Source organism: Salmo salar, chromosome ssa15, assembly GCF_905237065.1.
Source record: "Salmo salar chromosome ssa15, Ssal_v3.1, whole genome shotgun sequence".
In the NCBI taxonomy this organism is placed as follows: Eukaryota; Metazoa; Chordata; class Actinopteri; order Salmoniformes; family Salmonidae; genus Salmo; species Salmo salar.
This window is the reverse complement of record NC_059456.1, coordinates 8,942,500-8,963,355: the sequence shown is the minus strand read 5'-3', so window position 1 is coordinate 8,963,355 and position 20,856 is coordinate 8,942,500. Positions and strand designations below refer to the sequence as shown.

At 42.3% G+C, this 20,856-nt stretch overlaps 1 protein-coding gene across 1 annotated transcript in view; it reads left to right on the top strand.

Moving 5' to 3' along the window:
* Positions 1–20,856, top strand: part of LOC106570940 (atrial natriuretic peptide receptor 3) — a 68,442-nt gene that overhangs the window by 22,750 nt on the left and 24,836 nt on the right. Inside the window, exons 2-3 of the mRNA XM_045695442.1 lie at positions 7,582–7,704; positions 12,004–12,179. Of these exons, the coding sequence (XP_045551398.1) occupies positions 7,582–7,704; positions 12,004–12,179 (299 nt within the window). The remainder of the gene's footprint in view (positions 1–7,581; positions 7,705–12,003; positions 12,180–20,856) is intronic.

Below are 20,856 nucleotides of genomic sequence, written 5' to 3'. Positions count from 1 at the left end.
GCAGGGTCTGTATCTACTGTAGGGTCTGTATCTACTGGAAGGTCTGTATCTACTGTATCTACTGTAGGGTCTGTATCTACTGTATCTACTGTAGGGTCTGTATCTACTATAGGGTCGGTATCTACTGTAGGGTCTGTATCTACTGTATCTACTGTAGGGTCTGTATCTACTGTAGGGTCTTTATCTACTGTAGGGTCTGTATCTACTGTACTGTAAGGTCTGTATCTACTGTAGGGTCTGTACCTACTGTATCTACTGTAGGGTCTGTATCTAATGTAAGGTCTATCTACTGTAAGGTCTGTATCTACTGTAGGGTCTGTATCTACTGTATCTACTGTAGGATCTGTATCTACTGTATCTACTGTAGGGTCTGTATCTACTGTAGGGTCTGTATCTACTGTAGGGTCTGTATCTACTGTATCTTCTGTAGGGTCTGTATCTACTGTAAGGTCTGTATCTACTGTAAGGTCTGTATCTACTGTAGGGTCTGTATCTACTGTATCTACTGTATCTACTGTAATGTCTGTATCTACTGTATCTACTGTATCTACTGTAGGGTCTGAATCTACTGTATCTACTATAATGTCTATCTACTGTAGGGTCTGTATGTACTGTATCTACTGTAGGGTCTGTATCTACTGTAAGGTCTGTATCTACTGTAGTTCTGCATCTACTGTAGGGTCTTTATCTATTGTAAGGTCTGTATCTACTGTAGGGTCTGTAAGGCCTGTATCTACTGTAGGGTCTGTATCTACTGCAGGGTCTGTATCTACTGTAATCTCTGGATCTACTGTAGGGTCTGTATCTACTGTATCTACTGTAGGGTCTGTATCTACTGTAGGGTCTGTATCTACTTTAGGCTCTATCTACTGTAAGGTCTGTATCTACTGTAGGGTCTATCTACTGTATCTACAGTAGGGTCTGTATCTACTGTAGGGTCTGTATCTACTTTAGGGTCTGTATCTACTGTAGGGTCTGTATCTACTGTATCTACTGTGAGGTCTTTATCTACTGTAGGGTCTGTATCTACTGTATCTACTGTAGGGTCTGTATCTACTGTATCTACAGTAGGGTCTGTATCTACTGTATCTGCTGTATCTACTGTATAAGGTCTGTATCTACTATAGGGTCTGTATCTACTGTAGGGTCTGTATCTACTGTATCTACTGTAGGGTCTGTATCTACTGTAGGGTCTTTATCTACTGTATCTACTGTATCTACTGTAGGGTCTGTATCTACTGTAATCTCTATCTACTGTAGGCTCTATCTACTGTAAGGTCTGTATCTACTGTTGGGTCTATCTACTGTATCTACAGTAGGGTCTATCTACTGTATCTACAGTAGGGTCTGTATCTACTGTATCTACTGTATAAGGTCTGTATCTACTGTAGGGTCTGTATCTACTGTATCTACTGTAGGGTCTGTATCTACTGTAGGGTCTGTATCTACTTTAGGCTCTATCTACTGTAAGGTCTGTATCTACTGTAGGGTCTATCTACTGTATCTACAGTAGGGTCTATCTACTGTATCTACAGTAGGGTCTGTATCTACTGTATCTACTGTATAAGGTCTGTATCTACTGTAGGGTCTGTATCTACTGTATCTACTGTAGGGTCTGTATATACTGTAGGGTCTGTATCTACTTTAGGGTCTGTATCTACTGTAGGGTCTGTATCTACTGTGAGGTCTTTATCTACTGTAGGGTCTGTATATACTGTATCTACTGTAGGGTCTGTATCTACTGTACGGTCTGTATCTACTTTAGGCTCTATCTACTGTAAGGTCTGTATCTACTGTAGGGTCTATCTACTGTATCTACAGTAGGGTCTGTATCTACTGTATCTACTGTATCTACTGTATAAGGTCTGTATCTACTGTAGGGTCTGTATCTACTGTATCTACTGTATCTACTGTAGGGTCTGTATATACTGTAGGGTCTGTATCTACTTTAGGGTCTGTATCTACTGTAGGGTCTGTATCTACTGTATCTACTGTGAGGTCTTTATCTACTGTAGGGTCTGTATCTACTGTATCTACTGTAGGGTCTGTATCTACTGTAATCTCTGGATCTACTGTAGGGTCTGTATCTACTGTATCTACAGTAGGGTCTGTATCTACTGTATCTGCTGTATCTACTGTATAAGGTCTGTATCTACTGTAGGGTCTATCTACTGTATCTACTGTATCTACTGTAGGGTCTGTATCTAGTGTAGGGTCTGTATCTACTTTAGGGTCTGTATCTACTGTAGGGTCTGTATCTACTGTATCTACTGTGAGGTCTTTATCTACTGTAGGGTCTGTATCTACTGTATCTACTGTAGGGTCTGTATCTACTGTAGGGTCTGTATCTACTGTAATGGCTGTATCTACTGTAATATCTGTATCTACTGTAGGGTCTGTGTCTACTGTAGGGTCTGTATTTACTGTAGGGTCTGTATCTACTGTATCTACAGTATCTACTGTAGGGTCTGTATCTACTGTATCTACAGTAGGGTCTGTATCTACTGTAAGGTCTGTGTCTACTGTAGGGTCTTTATCTACTGTAAGGCCTGTATGGTCTGTATCTACTGTAGGGTCTGTATCTACTGTATCTACTGTAAGTTCTGTATAAGGTCTGTATCTACTGTATCTACTGTAAGGTTTGTATCTACTGTAAGGGCTGTATCTACTGTAGGGTCTGTATCTACTCTAAGGTCTGTATCTACTCTAAGGTCTGTATCTACTGTAAGGTCTGTATATGGTCTGTATCTACTGTAGGGTCTGTATCTACTGTAAGGTCTGTATCTACTGTAAGGTTTGTATCTACTGTAAGGTCTGTATCTACTGTAAGGTCTGTATCTACTGTAGGGTCTGTCTACTGTAGGGTTACTTAGCCAGCAATACTTGGTACGACTCCAGGGGAAGAGTTCAATTAAATTAAATTCAAATCAAATACAACAGGTGTAGAACTTACAGTGAAATTCTTACTTACAAACCCTTAACCAACAATGCAGTTTTAAGAAAAATTGTTGTTAAGAAAGTATTTACTAAAAGAAACTGAAGTAAAAAAGAAAGAAATAAAAAAAGAAGAAAATAGAAAAATAACAAATAATTAAAGAGCAACAATAAAATAACAGTAGCGAGGCTGTATAGGGTGGTTGCCGGTGCAGAGTCAATGTTCGGCGGCACAGGTTAGACGAGGTAATGGAGGTAATATGTACATGTAGAAAGAGATTCTAGGTATATACACATATCTCCCTCTGACTTGTTCTTCTACATGATCCTCCACTAGAAGTACGTAGCTTCACTTTGTAGTTCTGACTGACATGATCAACAACCTAATGCTATTAAGACTATGTAGGAGACACATACCTTTAGCTGTGACATCCCGTCATTATCACCTCGTTGTTCCTAGTGATATCACCTCGCTGTTCCTAGTGATGTCACCTCTTTGTTCCTAGTGATATCACCTCGTTGTTCCTAGTGATGTCACCTCTTTGTTCCTAGTGATATCACCTCGGTGTTCCTAGTGATATCACCTCGCTGTTCCTAGTGATGTCACCTCTTTGTTCCTAGTGATATCACCTCGTTGTTCCTAGTGATATCACCTCGCTGTTCCTAGTGATGTCACCTCTTTGTTCCTAGTGATATCACCTCGTTGTTCCTAGTGATGTCACCTCTTTGTTCCTAGTGATATCACCTCGTTGTTCCTAGTGATATCACCTCGCTGTTCCTAGTGATGTCACCTCTTTGTTCCTAGTGATATCACCTCGTTGTTCCTAGTGATATCACCTCGCTGTTCCTAGTGATGTCACCTCTTTGTTCCTAGTGATATCACCTCGTTGTTCCTAGTGATATCACCTCGCTGTTCCTAGTGATGTCACCTCTTTGTTCCTAGTGATATCACCTCGTTGTTCCTAGTGATGTCACCTCTTTGTTCCTAGTGATATCACCTCGTTGTTCCTAGTGATATCACCTCGCTGTTCCTAGTGATGTCACCTCTTTGTTCCTAGTGATATCACCTCGTTGTTCCTAGTGATATCACCTCGCTGTTCCTAGTGATGTCACCTCTTTGTTCCTAGTGATATCACCTCGCTGTTCCTAGTGATGTCACCTCTTTGTTCCTAGTGATATCACCTCGTTATTCCTAGTGATGTCAACTCGTTGTTCCTAGTGATGTCAACTCGTTGTTCCTAGTGATGTCAACTCGTTGTTCCTAGTGATGTCACCTCGTTGTTCCTAGTGATGTCACCTCGTTGTTCCTAGTGATGTCAACTCGTTGTTCCTAGTGATGTCAACTCGTTGTTCCTAGTGATGTCACCTCGTTGCTCCTAGTGATGTCAACTCGTTGTTCCTAGTGATGTCAACTCGTTGTTCCTAGTGATGTCAACTCGTTGTTCCTAGTGATGTCAACTCGTTGTTCCTAGTGATGTCAACTCGTTGTTCCTAGTGATGTCAACTCGTTGTTCCTAGTGATATCACCTCGTTGCTCCTAGTGATGTCAACTCGTTGCTCCTAGTGATGTCAACTCGTTGTTCCTAGTGATGTCACCTCGTTGTTCCTAGTGATGTCACCTCGTTGCTCCTAGTGATATCACCTGGTTGTTCCTAGTGACACCACCTCGTTGTTCCTAGTGATATCACCTCGTTGCTCCTAGTGATGTCACCTGGTTGTTCAGTCTGTGTTGTAGCAGTGAGACAGTGCTCTGCATGGGTCCACATGAAATATGATTAAAGAGATTACCTGTGATTATTATTTAGCTTTCAGTGGTAATCTTATGCAATGTCCCACCCTCTACCAGGAAAATCTGTGGTGGCAACCTGCTTTTGAAGACCGACGTTCAATTGATTTAATTGGAAGGGCATTGGCCTCTACTGTACTCTCTGATGGAGTGCAGGGTTAGGAGAGTACTCTAAGTAATTGGGCACTTCAGAAATCAGCCACAAGGACTCAAGTGGGCACAACATGCCATGTTTACTTATCTACGTGCATTATGTCTGTGTGAATCTCTGTGTGTCTATCTGTGTGTGTGTGTGTGTGTGTGTGTGTGTGTGTGTGTGTGTGTGTGTGTGTGTGTGTGTGTGTGCACATTTATTTTTAGGTGCAAAACATTACCGAATTGTGTGTTTCATAATTGTATCTAACAGTTGAAAGAGTATGGAGTGGTGCTTTCTATCCCTCCTATGGTAACTGGAGACATGATCAGTTTAACATGTTACAGCCATATACAGTGAGGGGAAAAAAGTATTTGATCCCCTGCTGATTTTGTACGTTTGCCCACTGACAAAGAAATGATCAGTCTATAATTTTAATGGTAGGTTTATTTGAACAGTGAGAGACAGAATAACAAACAAAAATATCCAGAAAAACGCATGTCAAAAATGTTATAAATTGATTTGCATTTTAATGAGGGAAATAAGTATATAAGTATATCCAATAATTGGTCAAACTTTAACGCTATTTTACAAACTAATGTAACAGTATTTATTCATGGCCTCATTTTCAGGTAACTTTCAGTAACTATACTTTTCTTCTTATGCAATCATAAAACACGTCCATGTTCAAGGTAGAAGGCAAAGGTCACAGGTCTGTACAAATCTTCACAATTTCTATAATAATCTGACAGTCTCCAACAGCATCGATCACTTAGTTGCACTATGTATTTTTTATGTAATCTCACCTGTAATCCAGGTCATTTGGCTGTTAGAAATTCAACAACCTTCTGACTGTCTTTTTGAGTAGGTGAATAAAAGTTGAAAATCACATTGATCACCGTCTCAACCAAATATTACCCACATTTCCACGTTGAAATGACCTGATGTGCCCAGTGGGATGCTCCATTTCTACTCCAGCTTTAAGAAAAAGTAAATTGTATTGTGAACATTGTTTTTTAAAAGTCTTCTCTGTATGTAGTTGTAGTCTTGTTGAAATGGGTTGAGGTATAACACTGGTTCATGTATTCTAGTCTTGTTGAAATGGGTTGAGGTATAACACTGGTTCATGTATTCTAGTCTTATTGAAATGGGTTGAGGTATAACACTGGTTCATGTATTCTAGTCTTGTTGAAACAGGTTGAGGTATAACACTGGTTCATGTATTCTAGTCTTGTTGAAATGGGTTGAGGTATAACACTGTTTCATGTCTTCTAGTCTTGTTGAAATGGGTTGAGGTATAACACTGGTTCATGTATTCTAGTCTTGTTGAAACAGGTTGAGGTATAACACTGGTTCATGTATTCTAGTCTTGTTGAAATGGGTTGAGGTATAACACTGGTTCATGTCTTCTAGTCTTGTTGAAATGGGTTGAGGTATAACACTGGTTCATGTATTCTAGTCTTGTTGAAACAGGTTGAGGTATAACACTGGTTCATGTATTGTAGTCTTGTTGAAACAGGTTGAGGTATAACACTGGTTCATGTATTCTAGTCTTGTTGAAATGGGTTGAGGTATAACACTGGTTCATGTATTCTAGTCTTGTTGAAACAGGTTGAGGTATAACACTGGTTCATGTATTCTAGTCTTGTTGAAATGGGTTGAGGTATAACACTGTTTCATGTCTTCTAGTCTTGTTGAAATGGGTTGAGGTATAACACTGGTTCATGTATTCTAGTCTTGTTGAAACAGGTTGAGGTATAACACTGGTTCATGTATTCTAGTCTTGTTGAAATGGGTTGAGGTATAACACTGGTTCATGTCTTCTAGTCTTGTTGAAATGGGTTGAGGTATAACACTGGTTCATGTATTCTAGTCTTGTTGAAACAGGTTGAGGTATAACACTGGTTCATGTATTGTAGTCTTGTTGAAACAGGTTGAGGTATAACACTGGTTCATGTATTCTAGTCTTGTTGAAATGGGTTGAGGTATAACACTGGTTCATGTATTCTAGTCTTGTTGAAACAGGTTGAGGTATAACACTGGTTCATGTATTCTAGTCTTGTTGAAATGGGTTTAGGTATAACACTGGTTCATTTATTCTAGTCTTGTTTGAAACAGGTTGAGGTATAACACTGGTTCCTTCATGTATTCTAGTCTTGTTGAAACAGGTTGAGGTATAACACTGGTTCATGTATTCTAGTCTTGTTTGAAACAGGTTGAGGTATAACATTGGTACATGTATTCTAGTCTTGTTTGAAACAGGTTGAGGTATAACACTGGTTCATGTATTCTAGTCTTGTTTGAAACAGGTTGAGGTATAACACTGGTTCATGTATTCTAGTCTTGTTGAAATGGGTTGAGGTATAACACTGGTTCCTTCATGTATTCTAGTCTTGTTGAAATGGGTTGAGGTATAACACTGGTTCATGTATTGTAGTCTTGTTGAAACAGGTTGAGGTATAACACTGGTTCATGTATTCTAGTCTTGTTTGAAACAGGTTTAGGAGTAACACTGGTTCATGTATTCTAGTCTTGTTTGAAACAGGTTGAGGTATAACACTGGTTCATGTATTCTAGTCTTGTTTGAAACGGGTTGAGGTATAACACTGGTTCATGTATTCTAGTCTTGTTTGAAACAGGTTGAGGTATAACACTGGTTCATGTATTCTAGTCTTGTTTGAAACGGGTTGAGGTATAACACTGGTTCCTTCATGTTGATCTCTTACAGTTGTTATCATGTGCGCGGGAGCTGACATCGTCCGAGACGTCATGCTCGCTGCTCATCGACGGAGGCTCACCAATGGCAGTTACATCTTTTTCAACATCGAACTCTTCAACTCCACGTCTTACGGTAACACTAATCCCAGCCCTATACACAAACATATACACTGAAACAAAATATAAACCCAACAAATTAAAGTGTTGCGTGTCACATGTTTCACGAGCTGGAATTAAACATATGTTCCATGCGTAAATAAAAAGCGTATTTCTCTCAAATTTTATGCACAAATTTGTTTACAAATCAAATCAAATTTTATTTGTCATGTACACATCGTTAACAGATGTTAATGCAAGTGTAGCGAAATGCTTGTACTTCTAGTTCCGACCGTGCAGTAATATCTAACGAGTAATCTAACCTAACAATTCCACAACAACTACCTTATACACACAAGTGTAAAGGATTGAATAAGAATATGTACATATTAATAATATATGAATGAGTGATGGCCGAACGGCATAGGCAAGATGCAGTAGATGGTATAGAGTACAGTATATACACATGAGTTGAGTAATGTAGAGTATGTAAGCATTATATAAAGTGGCTAGTGATAAACTGATTACATACATTTTTCCATTATTAAAGTGGCTTGAGTTGAGTCAGTATGTTGGCAGCAGCCACTCAATGTTAGTGATGGCTGTTTAACAGTCTGATGGCCTTGAGGTAGAAGCTATTTTTCAGTCTCTCAGTCCCAGCTTTGATGCACCTGTACTGACCTCGCCTTCTGGATGATAGCGGGGTGAACAGGCAGTGGCTCGGGTGGTTGTTGTCCTTGATGATCTTTTTGGCCTTCCTGTGACATCAGGTGGTGTAGGTGTCCTGGAGGGCAGGTAGTTTGCACCCGGTGATGCGTTGTGCAGACCTCACTACCCTCTGGAGAGCCTTCCGGTTATGGGCGGAGCAGCTGCCGTACCAGGCGGTGATACAGCCCGACAGGATGCTCTCGATTGTGCATCTGTAAAAGTTTGTGAGTGTTTTTGGTGACAAGCCGAATTTCTTCAGCCTCCTGAGGTTGAAGAGCTGCTGCTAGTGAGCATTTCTAATTTGCCAAGATAATCCATCCACCTGACAGGTGTGACATATCAACAAGCTGATTAAACAGCATGCTCATTACACAGGTGCACCTTGTGCTGGGGGACAATAAAAGGCCACGCTAAAATGTGCAGTTTTGTCACACAACACAATGGCACTGATGTCTCAAGTTTTGAGGGAGTGTGCAATTAGCATGCTGACTGCAGCAATGTCCACCAGAACTATTGCCAGAGAATTGAATGTTCATTTCTCTACCATAAGCTGCCTCCAACGTCGTTTTAGAGAATTTGGCAGAACGTCCAGCCGGCCTCACAACCGCAGACCACGTACGTGTATGGCGTCGTGTGGTGCGAATGGTTTGCTGATGCCAACGTTGTGAACAGAGTGCCCCATGGTGGCGGTGGGGTTATGGTATGGGAAGGCATAAGCTACGAACAGTGAACGCAATTGCATTTTATCGATGGCAATTTGAATGCACAGAGATACCGTGATGAGATCCTGAAGCCCATTGTCGTGCCATTCATCTGTCGCCATCACCTCATGTTTCAGCATGAGACCATGACGCAAAGGATCTGTACACAATTCCTGGCAGCTGAGAATGTCCCAGTTCTTCCATGGCCTGTATACTCACCAGACATGTCACCCGTTCAGCATGTTTGAGATGCTTTGGATCGACCTGTACGACAGCGTGTTCCAGTTCCCGTCAATATCCAGCAACTTCACACAGCCATTGAATTGGAGTGAGACAACATTCCACAAGCCACAATCAACAGCCTGATCAACTCAATGTGAAGGAGATGTGTCGTGCTGCACGAGGCAAATGGTGGTCATACCAGATACTGACTGGTTTTCTGATTCACGCCCCTACCTTTTAAAAAAAAAGTTATCTGTGACCAACAGATGCATATCTGTATTCCAAGTCATGTGAAATCCATAGATTAGGGCCTAATTAATTTATGTTTTATTTTACCTTTATTTAACTAGGCAAGTCAGTTTCTTATTTACAATGACGGCCTACCCCTGCCAAACCCTAACACGGACAACGCTGGGCCAATTGTGCGCTGCCCTATGGGACTCCCGATTGGTTGTGATACAGCCTCCGATCGAACCCGGGTCTGTAGTGACGCCTCTAGCACTGCGATACAGACCGCTGCACCAATCGGTAGCCCAAAAACGTCAATCAGTTTAGTTAAATTGACTGATTTCTTTATATGGATTGTAACTCAGTAAAATCTTTGAAATTGTTGCATATTGTGTTTTATATTTTTGTTCAGTGTATATATACATTCATGATGATATGGTAACACTAACCTACATATACAGTATAAAGTCTGAAGTTTACATACACTTAGGTTGGAGTCATTAAAACTCGTTTTTCAAACACTCCACAAATTTCTTGTTAACAAAGTTTAGTTTTGGCAAGTCGGTTAGGACATCTACTTTGTGCATGAAACAAGTACTTTTTCCAACAATTGTTTACAGACAGATTATTTCACTTATAATTCACTGTATCACAATTCCAGTGGGTCAGAAGTTTACATACACTAAGTTGCCTGTGCCTTTAAACAGCTTGGAAAATTCCAGAAAATTATGTCATGGCTTTAGAAGCTTCTGATAGGCTAATTGACATCATATGAGTCAATTGGAGGTGTACCTGTGGATGTATTTCAAGGCCTACCTTCAAACTCAGTGCCTCTTTGCTTGACATCATGGGAAAATCAAAAGAAATCAGCCAAGACCTCAGAAAAAAATTGTAGACCTCCACAAGTCTGGTACTTTGGTGCAAAAAGTGCAAATCAATCCCAGAACAACAGCAAAGGACCTTGTGAAGATGCTGGAGGAAACAGGTACACAAGTATCTATATCCACAGTAAAATGAGTCCTATATCGACATAACCTGAAAGGCCGCTCAGCAAGGAGGAAACCACTGCTCCAAAACATCCATAAAAAAGCCAGACTACGGTTTGCAACTACACACATTGTACATCGTACTTTTTGGAGAAATGTCCTCTGGTCTGATTAAACAAAAATAAACTGTTTGGTCATAATGACCATCGTTATGTTTGGAGTATAAATGGGGATGCTTGCAAGCTGAAGAACACCATCCCAACCGTGAAGCATCATGTTGTGGGGGTGCTTTGCTGCAGGAGGGACTGGTGCACTTCACAAAATAGATGGCATCATGAGGGAGGAAAATTATGTGGATATATTGAAGCAACGTCTCAAGAAATCAGTCAGGAAGTTAAAGCTTGGTCTCTTATGGGTCTTCCAAATGTGCAATGACCCCAAGCATACTTCCAAAGTTCTGACAAAATGGCTTAAGGACAACAAATTCAAGGTATTGGAGTGGCCATCACAAAGCCCTGACCTCAATCTTATTGAAAATGTGTGGGCAGAACTGAAAAAGCGTGTGCGAGCAAGGAGGCCTAAAAACCTAACTCAGTTACACCAGCTCTGTCAGGAGGAATGGGCCAAAATTCACCCAACTTATTGTGGGAGGTTTGTGGAAGGCTACTCGACACGTTTGACCCAAGTTAAACAATTTAAAGGCAATGCTACCAAATACTAATTGAGTGTATGTAAACTTCTGACCCACTGGGAATGTGATGAAAGAAACAAAAGCTGAAATAAATCATTCTCTCTACTCTTATTTTGATATTTCACGTTCTTAAAATAAAGTGGTGATCCTAACTGACCTAAGACAGTGAATTTTTACTAAGATTAAATGTTAGGAATTGTGAATAACTGAGTTTAAATGTATTTGGCTAAGGTGTAAGTAAACTTCTGACTTCAACTGTATACAGTGATGGTGGGGTGGCAGGTAGCCTAGCGGTTAGAGCGTTAGGTCAATAATCAAAAGGTTGCTGGTTCAAATTCCTGAGCTGACACCATATACATCTGTAGGTCCAGGCCTGCATACATCTGTAGGTCCAGCCTGCATACCATAAACATCTGTAGGTCCAGGCCTGCATACCATATATACATCTGTAGGTCCAGGCCTGCATACCATATACATCTGTAGGTCCAGGCCAGCGTACCATATACATCTGTCGGTCCAGGCCTGCATACCATATACATCTGTAGGTCCAGGCCTGCATACCATATACATCTGTAGGTCCAGGCCTGCATACCATATACATCTGTTGGTCCAGGCCTGCATACCATATACACCTGTAGGTATAGGCCTGCATACCATATACATCTGTAGGTCCAGGCCTGCATACCATATACATCTGTAGGTCCAGGTCTGCACTACATGGTGATAGACATTAGTAGATATACATTTCAACATGTTAGCAATTTCACCACTTTTTTCTCTCGCCTCGTATGGTTTCCTAGGCAACGGCTCGTGGAAGCGAGGGGATAAGTACGACAGTGAGGCTCGACAAGCGTACTCTGCCCTCAACACGGTCACGCTGCTCCGGACGGTCAAGCCAGAGTTTGAGAACTTCTCCCTGGAGGTCAAGAGGTCCATTCAGAAGGCTGGCCTACTGGACTGTGACGACTGTGACAACGTACGTAAGTCTACCCTGCCCCGTGTGGCTCCGATGGTAGAGCGGGGTGCTTGGGGCAACACCAGGGTCACCACCGTATGTCTGCATTATGTAAAAGAAGATTTAGCTAAGCCCTCAGTGAAGACTGTGACTGTGTCTGGCAACAGTATTAGTGAATGGCAGGCCGCAACAGTTAGCCAAGGGTCTTGATCAGCCAAATTGATTGACGTTTATTGAGGTGATCAACTAAACTGATTGACGTTTATGGGGTGATCAAATTAATTGATTGACGTTTATGTGGTGAGAGACATGGCAAGTGGCAGCTTGGTCCTGGAGCTGTGGAAAAGCATATTTTGATGAACATGCCGTTGACTGACTTTTCTTCCACTTTCTTAGTTGATATTTTGCCTTGTTGAGGACAGTCCTAATGTGTTGTCTTGTTGAGGACAGTCCTAATGTGTTGTCTTGTTGAGGACAGTCCTAATGTGTTGTCTTGTTGAGGACAGTCCTAATGTGTTGTCTTGTTGAGGACAGTCCTAATGTGTTGTCTTGTTGAGGACAGTCCTAATGTCTTGTTGAGGACAGTCCTAATGTCTTGTTGAGGACAGTCCTAATGTGTTGTCTTGTTGAGGACAGTCCTAATGTGTTGTCTTGTTGAGGACAGTCCTAATGGGTTGTCTTGTTGAGGACAGTCCTAATGTGTTGTCTTGTTGAGGACAGTCCTAATGTCTTGTTGAGGACAGTCCTAATGTCTTGTTGAGGACAGTCCTAATGTGTTGTCTTGTTGAGGACAGTCCTAATGTGTTGTCTTGTTGAGGACAGTCCTAATGGGTTGTCTTGTTGAGGACAGTCCTAATGTCTTGTTGAGGACAGTCCTAATGTCTTGTTGAGGACAGTCCTAATGTGTTGTCTTGTTGAGGACAGTCCTAATGTGTTGTCTTGTTGAGGATAGTCCTAATGGGTTGTCTTGTTGAGGACAGTCCTAATGGGTTGTCTTGTTGAGGACAGTCCTAATGGGTTGTCTTGTTGAGGACAGTCCTAATGGGTTGTCTTGTTGAGGACAGTCCTAATGGGTTGTCTTGTTGAGGACAGTCCTAATGTGTTGTCTTGTTGAGGACAGTCCTAATGTGTTGTCTTGTTGAGGACAGTCCTAATGTGTTGTCTTGTTGAGGACAGTCCTAATGTCTTGTTGAGGACAGTCCTAATGTCTTGTTGAGGACAGTCCTAATGTGTTGTCTTGTTGAGGACAGTCCTAATGGGTTGTCTTGTTGAGGACAGTCCTAATGGGTTGTCTTGTTGAGGACAGTCCTAATGTGTTGTCTTGTTGAGGACAGTCCTAATGTGTTGTCTTGTTGAGGACTGTCCTAATGTGTTGTCTTGTTGAGGACAGTCCTAATGTCTTGTTGAGGACAGTCCTAATGTGTTGTCTTGTTGAGGACAGTCCTAATGTGTTGTCTTGTTGAGGACAGTCCTAATGTCTTGTTGAGGACAGTCCTTATGTGTTGTCTTGTTGAGGACAGTCCTAATGTGTTGTCTTGTTGAGGACAGTCCTAATGTGTTGTCTTGTTGAGGACAGTCCTAATGTCTTGTTGAGGACAGTCCTAATGTGTTGTCTTGTTGAGGACAGTCCTAATGTCTTGTTGAGGACAGTCCTAATGGGTTGTCTTGTTGAGGACAGTCCTAATGTCTTGTTGAGGACAGTCCTAATGTCTTGTTGAGGACAGTCCTAATGTGTTGTCTTGTTGAGGACAGTCCTAATGTCTTGTTGAGGACAGTCCTAATGTGTTGTCTTGTTGAGGACAGTCCTAATGGGTTGTCTTGTTGAGGACAGTCCTAATGTCTTGTTGAGGACAGTCCTAATGTGTTGTCTTGTTGAGGACAGTCCTAATGTCTTGTTGAGGACAGTCCTAATGTACCAGAAACCACTTTCTCCTTGTGCACATCCTCCCCATTCAGATTTGTATTGACATTCTTAGGTGTATATTTAAAGTATGAAATCCATGGCTGTGGTATGTTGAGCCAAGTGATACGTGTGTGTGTGGTAGTTAGTTTATTTCCATGAGCACGGCCTTATTTCTATTACAATAAACTGGATGACTGTCATTCATATTCCATTCTTTTTGTTCAATGTAACATCGATAGGTTTAGGTTACTACATGATACTCTAATTTCCCCTATACCCATCATGAGTTTGTTACAACCTAGCCTAAAAATGACAGTTTACAATGCCTGTACGATAAAGCTGTAATGTAAATATTCTATGTGTAAATAGCTAAATAATATGGAGACTCTATGTAAATATTCTATGTTTAAATAGCTAAATAATATGGAGACTCTATGTAAATATTCTATGTTTAAATAGCTAAATAATATGGAGACTCTATGTAAATATTCTATGTGTAAATAGCTAAATAATATGGAGACTCTATGTAAATATTCTATGTTTAAATAGCTAAATAATATGGAGACTCTATGTAAATATTTTATGTGTAAATAGCTAAATAATATGGAGACTGTCAGGTCAAGGTCTGTCAGGTCAAGTATTGAATGTGAGCAACTACATTCAGCCACACCCGCTCCTGACAGGTGTATCAAATCGAGGACATGGCCATGCAGTTTCCATAGACAAACAGAATGGCCTTACTGAAGAGCTCAGGATGCTGAAGAGCTCAGGATGCTGAAGAGCTCAGGATGCTGAAGAGCTCAGGATGCTGAAGAGCTCATGATGCTGAAGAGCTCAGGATGCCACCTTTCCAACAACTCAGTTGGTCAAATGTATTTTATTTGTTCCTACACTTTTGGTGAAGTAAAGCAGAAACGTATCAGGTTTGTTTAAACTTCCTATTAGACTATCTTGTTTCTTTTTATTATTACTAGGTTTTTATTTAGGCTATTCACAAACAACTTTCTGAGATGGCCTATTGATGGCCTATTGATGGCCTATTGATGGTTGATCATGAAAGAGTAGGCTATGCCTAGGCCAACAAGTACATTCAAGTCTCATTCAAGTCTTCCCTGTAGCTCAGTTGGTAGAGCATGGTGTTTGCAACGCCAGGGTTGTGGGTTTGATTCCCACGGGGGGCCAGCACAGGAAAAAAATGTATGAAATTGTATGAAATGTATGCATTCACTACTGTAAGTCGCTCTGGATAAGAGCGTCTGCTAAATGACTAAAATGTAAAATGTAAGTCAAATAGGATTAAAAGCTCAATTAAGACTTTAAAAGAATAAGCCAGAAAACAGAGTATTTAGACAGCCCTTTGACATTAGACCTCCAACACTCCTAGAACTGAGGAGCCAATAGAATACCTCTCCTCTCGCATAGAGTTGATCAGGCTGTTGATTGTGGCCTGTGGAATGTTGTCCCACTCCTCTTCAATGGCTGTGCAAAGTTGATGGATATTGGCGGGAACTGGAACACGCTGTGTCGTACACGTTGATCCAGAGCATCCCAAACATGCTCAATGGGTGACATGTCTGGTGAGTATGCGGCCATAGAAGAACTGGGACATTTTCAGCTGCCAGGAATTGTGTACAGATCCTTGTGACATGGGGCTGTGCATTATCATGCTGAAACATAAGGCGATGGCGGTGGATGAATGGCACGACAATGGGCCTCAGGATCTCATCGCGGTATCTCTGTGCATTCAAATCGCCATCGATAAAATGCAATTGTGTTCATTGCCTGTAGCTTATACCTGCCCATACCATAACCCCACCACCATGGGGCACTCTGTTCACAACGTTGACATCAGCAAACCACTCGCCCACACGATGCTATACACATGATCTGCAGTTGTGTGGTCGGTTGGACAGACTGCCTATTTCTCTAAAACAACGTTGGAGGCGTCTTATGGTAGAGAAATTAACATTAAATTCTCTGGCAACAGCTTTGGTGGACCTTCCTGAAGTCAGCATGTCAATTGCACTCTCCCTCAAAATTTTAGACATCTGTGGCATTTTAGAGTGGCCTTTTATTGTCCCCAACACAAGGTGCACCTGTGTAATGATCATGCTGTTTAGTCAGCTTCTTGATATGCCACACTTGTCAGGTGGACTTTTTCTATGGTCCCACTCTTTATACACAACTCCAGTTGAGGTTTATGTCTTAGAGAATGTTTTGAACCAAATACAATGCTTTTAATTTTAGATGTATACTGAACCAAAATATAAACGCAACATTTAAAGTGTTGGTCATTATCTTGGCAAAGGAGAAATGCTCACTAACAGGGATGTAAACCTATTGCGCACAAAATTTGAGAGAAATAAGCTTTTTTGTCCGTATGGAACATTTCTGGGATCTTTTATTTTAGCTCATGGAACATGGGACCAACACTTTAAATGTTGCGTTTATATTTTGGTTCAGTATATATCTAAAATGAAAAGCATCGTGTTTGGTTCAAGACATAAACCTCAACTGGAGTTCTACGTTTAAGAGTAGGACCATCGAAAAAGTAGAGGAAGCTTAACTCCTACTGTAGGTATAACATCGGACGGTCAATTATCATGTTCAAGTCATATCTACGTTTTAGTCATTTAGCAGACGCTCTTATCCAGAGCGACTTATGAGTGCATACATTTCATACATTTTTTTTTCTCTTTTTTTTTTCTTCGTACTGGTCCCCCGTGGGAATCGAACCCACAACCCTGGCGTTGCAAACACCATGCTCTACCAACTGAGCCACCCATATTGACGAAGTCGTTGTGAAGATTGGGGAAGGGTATGTCTCTTATAATAATAATATAAAAAGATGTGCTCCGTTTTTCACACAAATCAACTGTACTGGTGTTTCAGGCTCTGGTCTTGTCCCCATCTTGATTAGCGTCTGGTAATAGGGTCAGGTGCAGCAAAGAAAGACCTAGAAAAGCTACAGCTGGTTCAAAACAGAGCAGCACACCTCGACCCTTAACTGCACATATAGAACTAACATCAACAACGTGCCAGTCTTTCCTGGTTGACGGTTGAGGGATTAATTGCTTCTCTTCTAGTTTTTATTAGAAATATCAGTGTTATTAAAACACCAGGACATCCATACCTACAACAGGGGGTCTCTCAGACATCCATACCTACAACAGAGGGTCTCTCAGACAGGCAGACATCCATACCTACAACAGGGGGTCTCTCAGACAGGCAGACATCCATACCTACAACAGGGGGTCTCTCAGACAGGCAGACATCCATACCTACAACAGGGGGTCTCTCAGACAGGCAGACATCCATACCTACAACAGGGGGTCTCTCAGACAGACAGACAGATAGATAGACAGACATCCATACCTACAACAGGGGGTCTCTCAGACAGGCAGACAGATAGACAGGCAGGCAGACATATATACAGACAGACAGACAGGCAGGCAGGCAGGCAGGCAGGCAGACATATATACAGACAGGCAGGCAGACAGACAGACATATATATACAGACAGGCAGACATACAGACAGACAGACAGACAGACAGACAGACAGATTTAGTGTGGACATTCAGGGCTCTGCTTCTTAGTGGACATAATGAAATGACTCCTCCCCCTCAGAGAGAAAGACATCCTATTGAAATGTCTGTAGTTGAAAGGTGGAGCCCCTCACCAGAAAGCCTCATCTCAGTGGATGGTCATATCCCCAATATTTCTATCCAATCATAACCAGTAGGTGGGTGTGTTGCGTTAAAGCTCTGTTATTACATTCACTAACATGACACACAGTACGTTATACAAAAAGGACCAAGGGCTGAATTATTTGTTTTGTGTCGGGAATGAAAACATGAATGGGCCTTGCCCTAAACGTTCAGAAGAGACCGATGGATTTCCAAACACATTCAGCGTGATTCAATGGGTTTGAACGTTACTTCACTGTCTAGGCGTTGTTCTGAGAGCTCAAATAAAAGATTACAAGAGGGCATTCTTACTGACCTTATCGTGCGAGAAGCACTCAAAGCAAATCCGGTTCCAATTCATGAAACCTTCAACTAATATAGTAGAAAGATAGACCTATCTATGCCATAAAACAGTATATTGAAAAGGAATCTATGACGTAGTCATACAGAATGAAAGAAAGAGGGTGTATTGTAGATTCTAGAGGCCATTCTGAGACGGGCGGCAGGCAGACAGGCGTCAGACAGATATGCGGTAGGCAGACAGAGACAGACAGACAGACAGACAGAGAGACAGACAGGTAGACAGAGAGACAGACAGACAGACAGACAGACAGACAGACAGACAGACAGACAGACAGACAGACAGACAGACAGACAGACAGACAGACAGACAGACAGACAGAGGCAGACAGAGAGGCAGACATGCGGCAAACAGGCGGCAGGCAGACAGACAGTCCTGTCTTGTTCATGAACCGCATGGATTTTCTGATGCTTCAGCAGTGTGTGTGTGTGTGTGCATGCATGTGTTTATGTCTGTGCACGTGCATATGTTTGTGTTCTTGCACGTGCATGTGTGTCTAACATCTAATGTGCGTCATGAAGAGGCAGGCTGTCAGGTCTGTGCTTGAAGCATCCCCCCCCCATACCCAGAGGCAACATTAGTTTGAAGTAATTCGATTTATTAACAGAAACTTTGTCATTCCTGACAGCCAGATTGTTAGAGCACATTATAATCGTACCTCCAAGCTGTCGACTTGCGTCAAAGGAGTGAATAGCATTCGTCCCTTCAAGCCCTCCCTTCAAACGATTTGCCAGAGGTTGCATGTGCATGTCACAGAGGGCTAGGGCACCGACTGGGGAAACAATCAGGAAAAGATCAGATCTGCTTTCAATGTTATTTGTCAATTTTGTTTCACCTTTATTTAAACCAGGAAGTGCCGTTATTAAGAAGCAAGACATGGTCAAAGCAGGCAATAGAAGACCATGAATAATACATTAGTAAATGGACTGTCGTTTCTTGAGACCCAACAGAGTGGAACCCCGAGCGAATCCCAGTGCACTTCGCTAGGCCCCCAGTGAATCTCAGTGCACTTCACTATGCCCCCAAAATCCCAGTGCACTTCACTAGGCCCCCAGTGAATTCCAGTGCATTTCACTATGCCCCCAAAATCCCAGTGCACTTCACTAGGCCCCCAGTGAATCCCAGTGCACTTCACTAGGCCCCCAGCGAATCCCAGTGCACTTCACTAGGCCCCCAGCGAATCCCAGTGCACTTCACTAGGCCCCCTGTGAATCTCAGTGCACTTCACTAGGCCCCCAGCGAATCCCAGTGCACTTCACTAGGCCCCCAGCGAATCCCAGTGCACTTCACTAGGCCCCCAGCGAATCCCAGTGCACTTCACTAGGCCCCCAGCGAATCCCAGTGCACTTCACTAGGCCCCCAGCGAATCCCAGTGCTCTTCACTAGGCCCCCTTCGAATCCCAGTGCTCTTCACTAGGCCCCCTTCGAATCCCAGTGCATTTCACTATGCCTCCAAAATCCCAGTGCACTTCACTAGGCCCCCTTCGAATCCCAGTGCATTTCACTATGCCTCCAAAATCCCAGTGCTCTTCACTAGGCCCCCTTCGAATCCCAGTGCATTTCACTATGCCTCCAAAATCCCAGTGCACTTCACTAGGCCCCCAGTGAATTCCAGTGCATTTCACTATGCCCCCAAAATCCCAGTGCACTTCACTAGGCCCCCAGTGAATCCCAGTGCACTTCACTAGGCCCCCAGTGAATCCCAGTGCACTTCACTAGGCCCCCAGCGAATCCCAGTGCACTTCACTAGGCCCCTTTGCGAATCCCAGTGCACTTCACTAGGCCCCCAGTGAATCCCAGTGCACTTCACTAGGCCCCTTTGCGAATCCCAGTGCACTTCACTCGGCCCCCTGCGAATCCCAGTACACTTCACTAGGCCCCCTTCGAATCCCAGTGCATTTCACTATGCCCCCAAAATTCCAGTGCACTTCACTATGCCCCCAGTGAATTCCAGTGCACTTCACTAGGCCCCCAGTGAATTCCAGTGCACTTCACTATGCCCCCAAAATCCCAGTACACTTGATTAGTCTGCAGATAAATGGAAGGGTTAGGCCTCCTGGGACTCTCCTTTTGTCTCTGAATGCATAGAGAAACTGACAACCGTGGCCTGTCTGCTGGGGGTAATAACACAGTGAGCACAGAGAACCTCTTTAACAGACAGGATACACATCACAACCTCTTTAACAGACAGGATACACATCACAACCTCTTTAACAGACAGGATACACATCACAACCTCTTTAACAGACAGGATACACATCACAACCTCTTTATCAGACAGGATACACATCACAACCTCTTTAACAGACAGGATACACATCACAACCTCTTTAACAGACAGGATACACATCACAACCTCTTTAACAGACAGGATACACATCACAACCTCTTTAACAGACAGGATACACACCACAATACAGCCTCTTAAACAGACAGGATACACACCACAATACAACCTCTTTAACAGACAGGATACACATCACAGCCTCTTTATCAGACAGGATTCACATCACAACCTCTTTAACAGACAGGATACACACCACAATACAACCTCTTTAACAGACAGGATACACAACACAGCCTCTTAAACAGACAGGATACACATCACAAACTCTTTAACAGACAGGACACACATCACAACCTCTTTAACAGACAGGATACACACCACAATACAACCTCTTTAACAGACAGCATACACATCACAACCTCTTTATCAGACAGGATTCACATCACAACCTCTTTATCAGA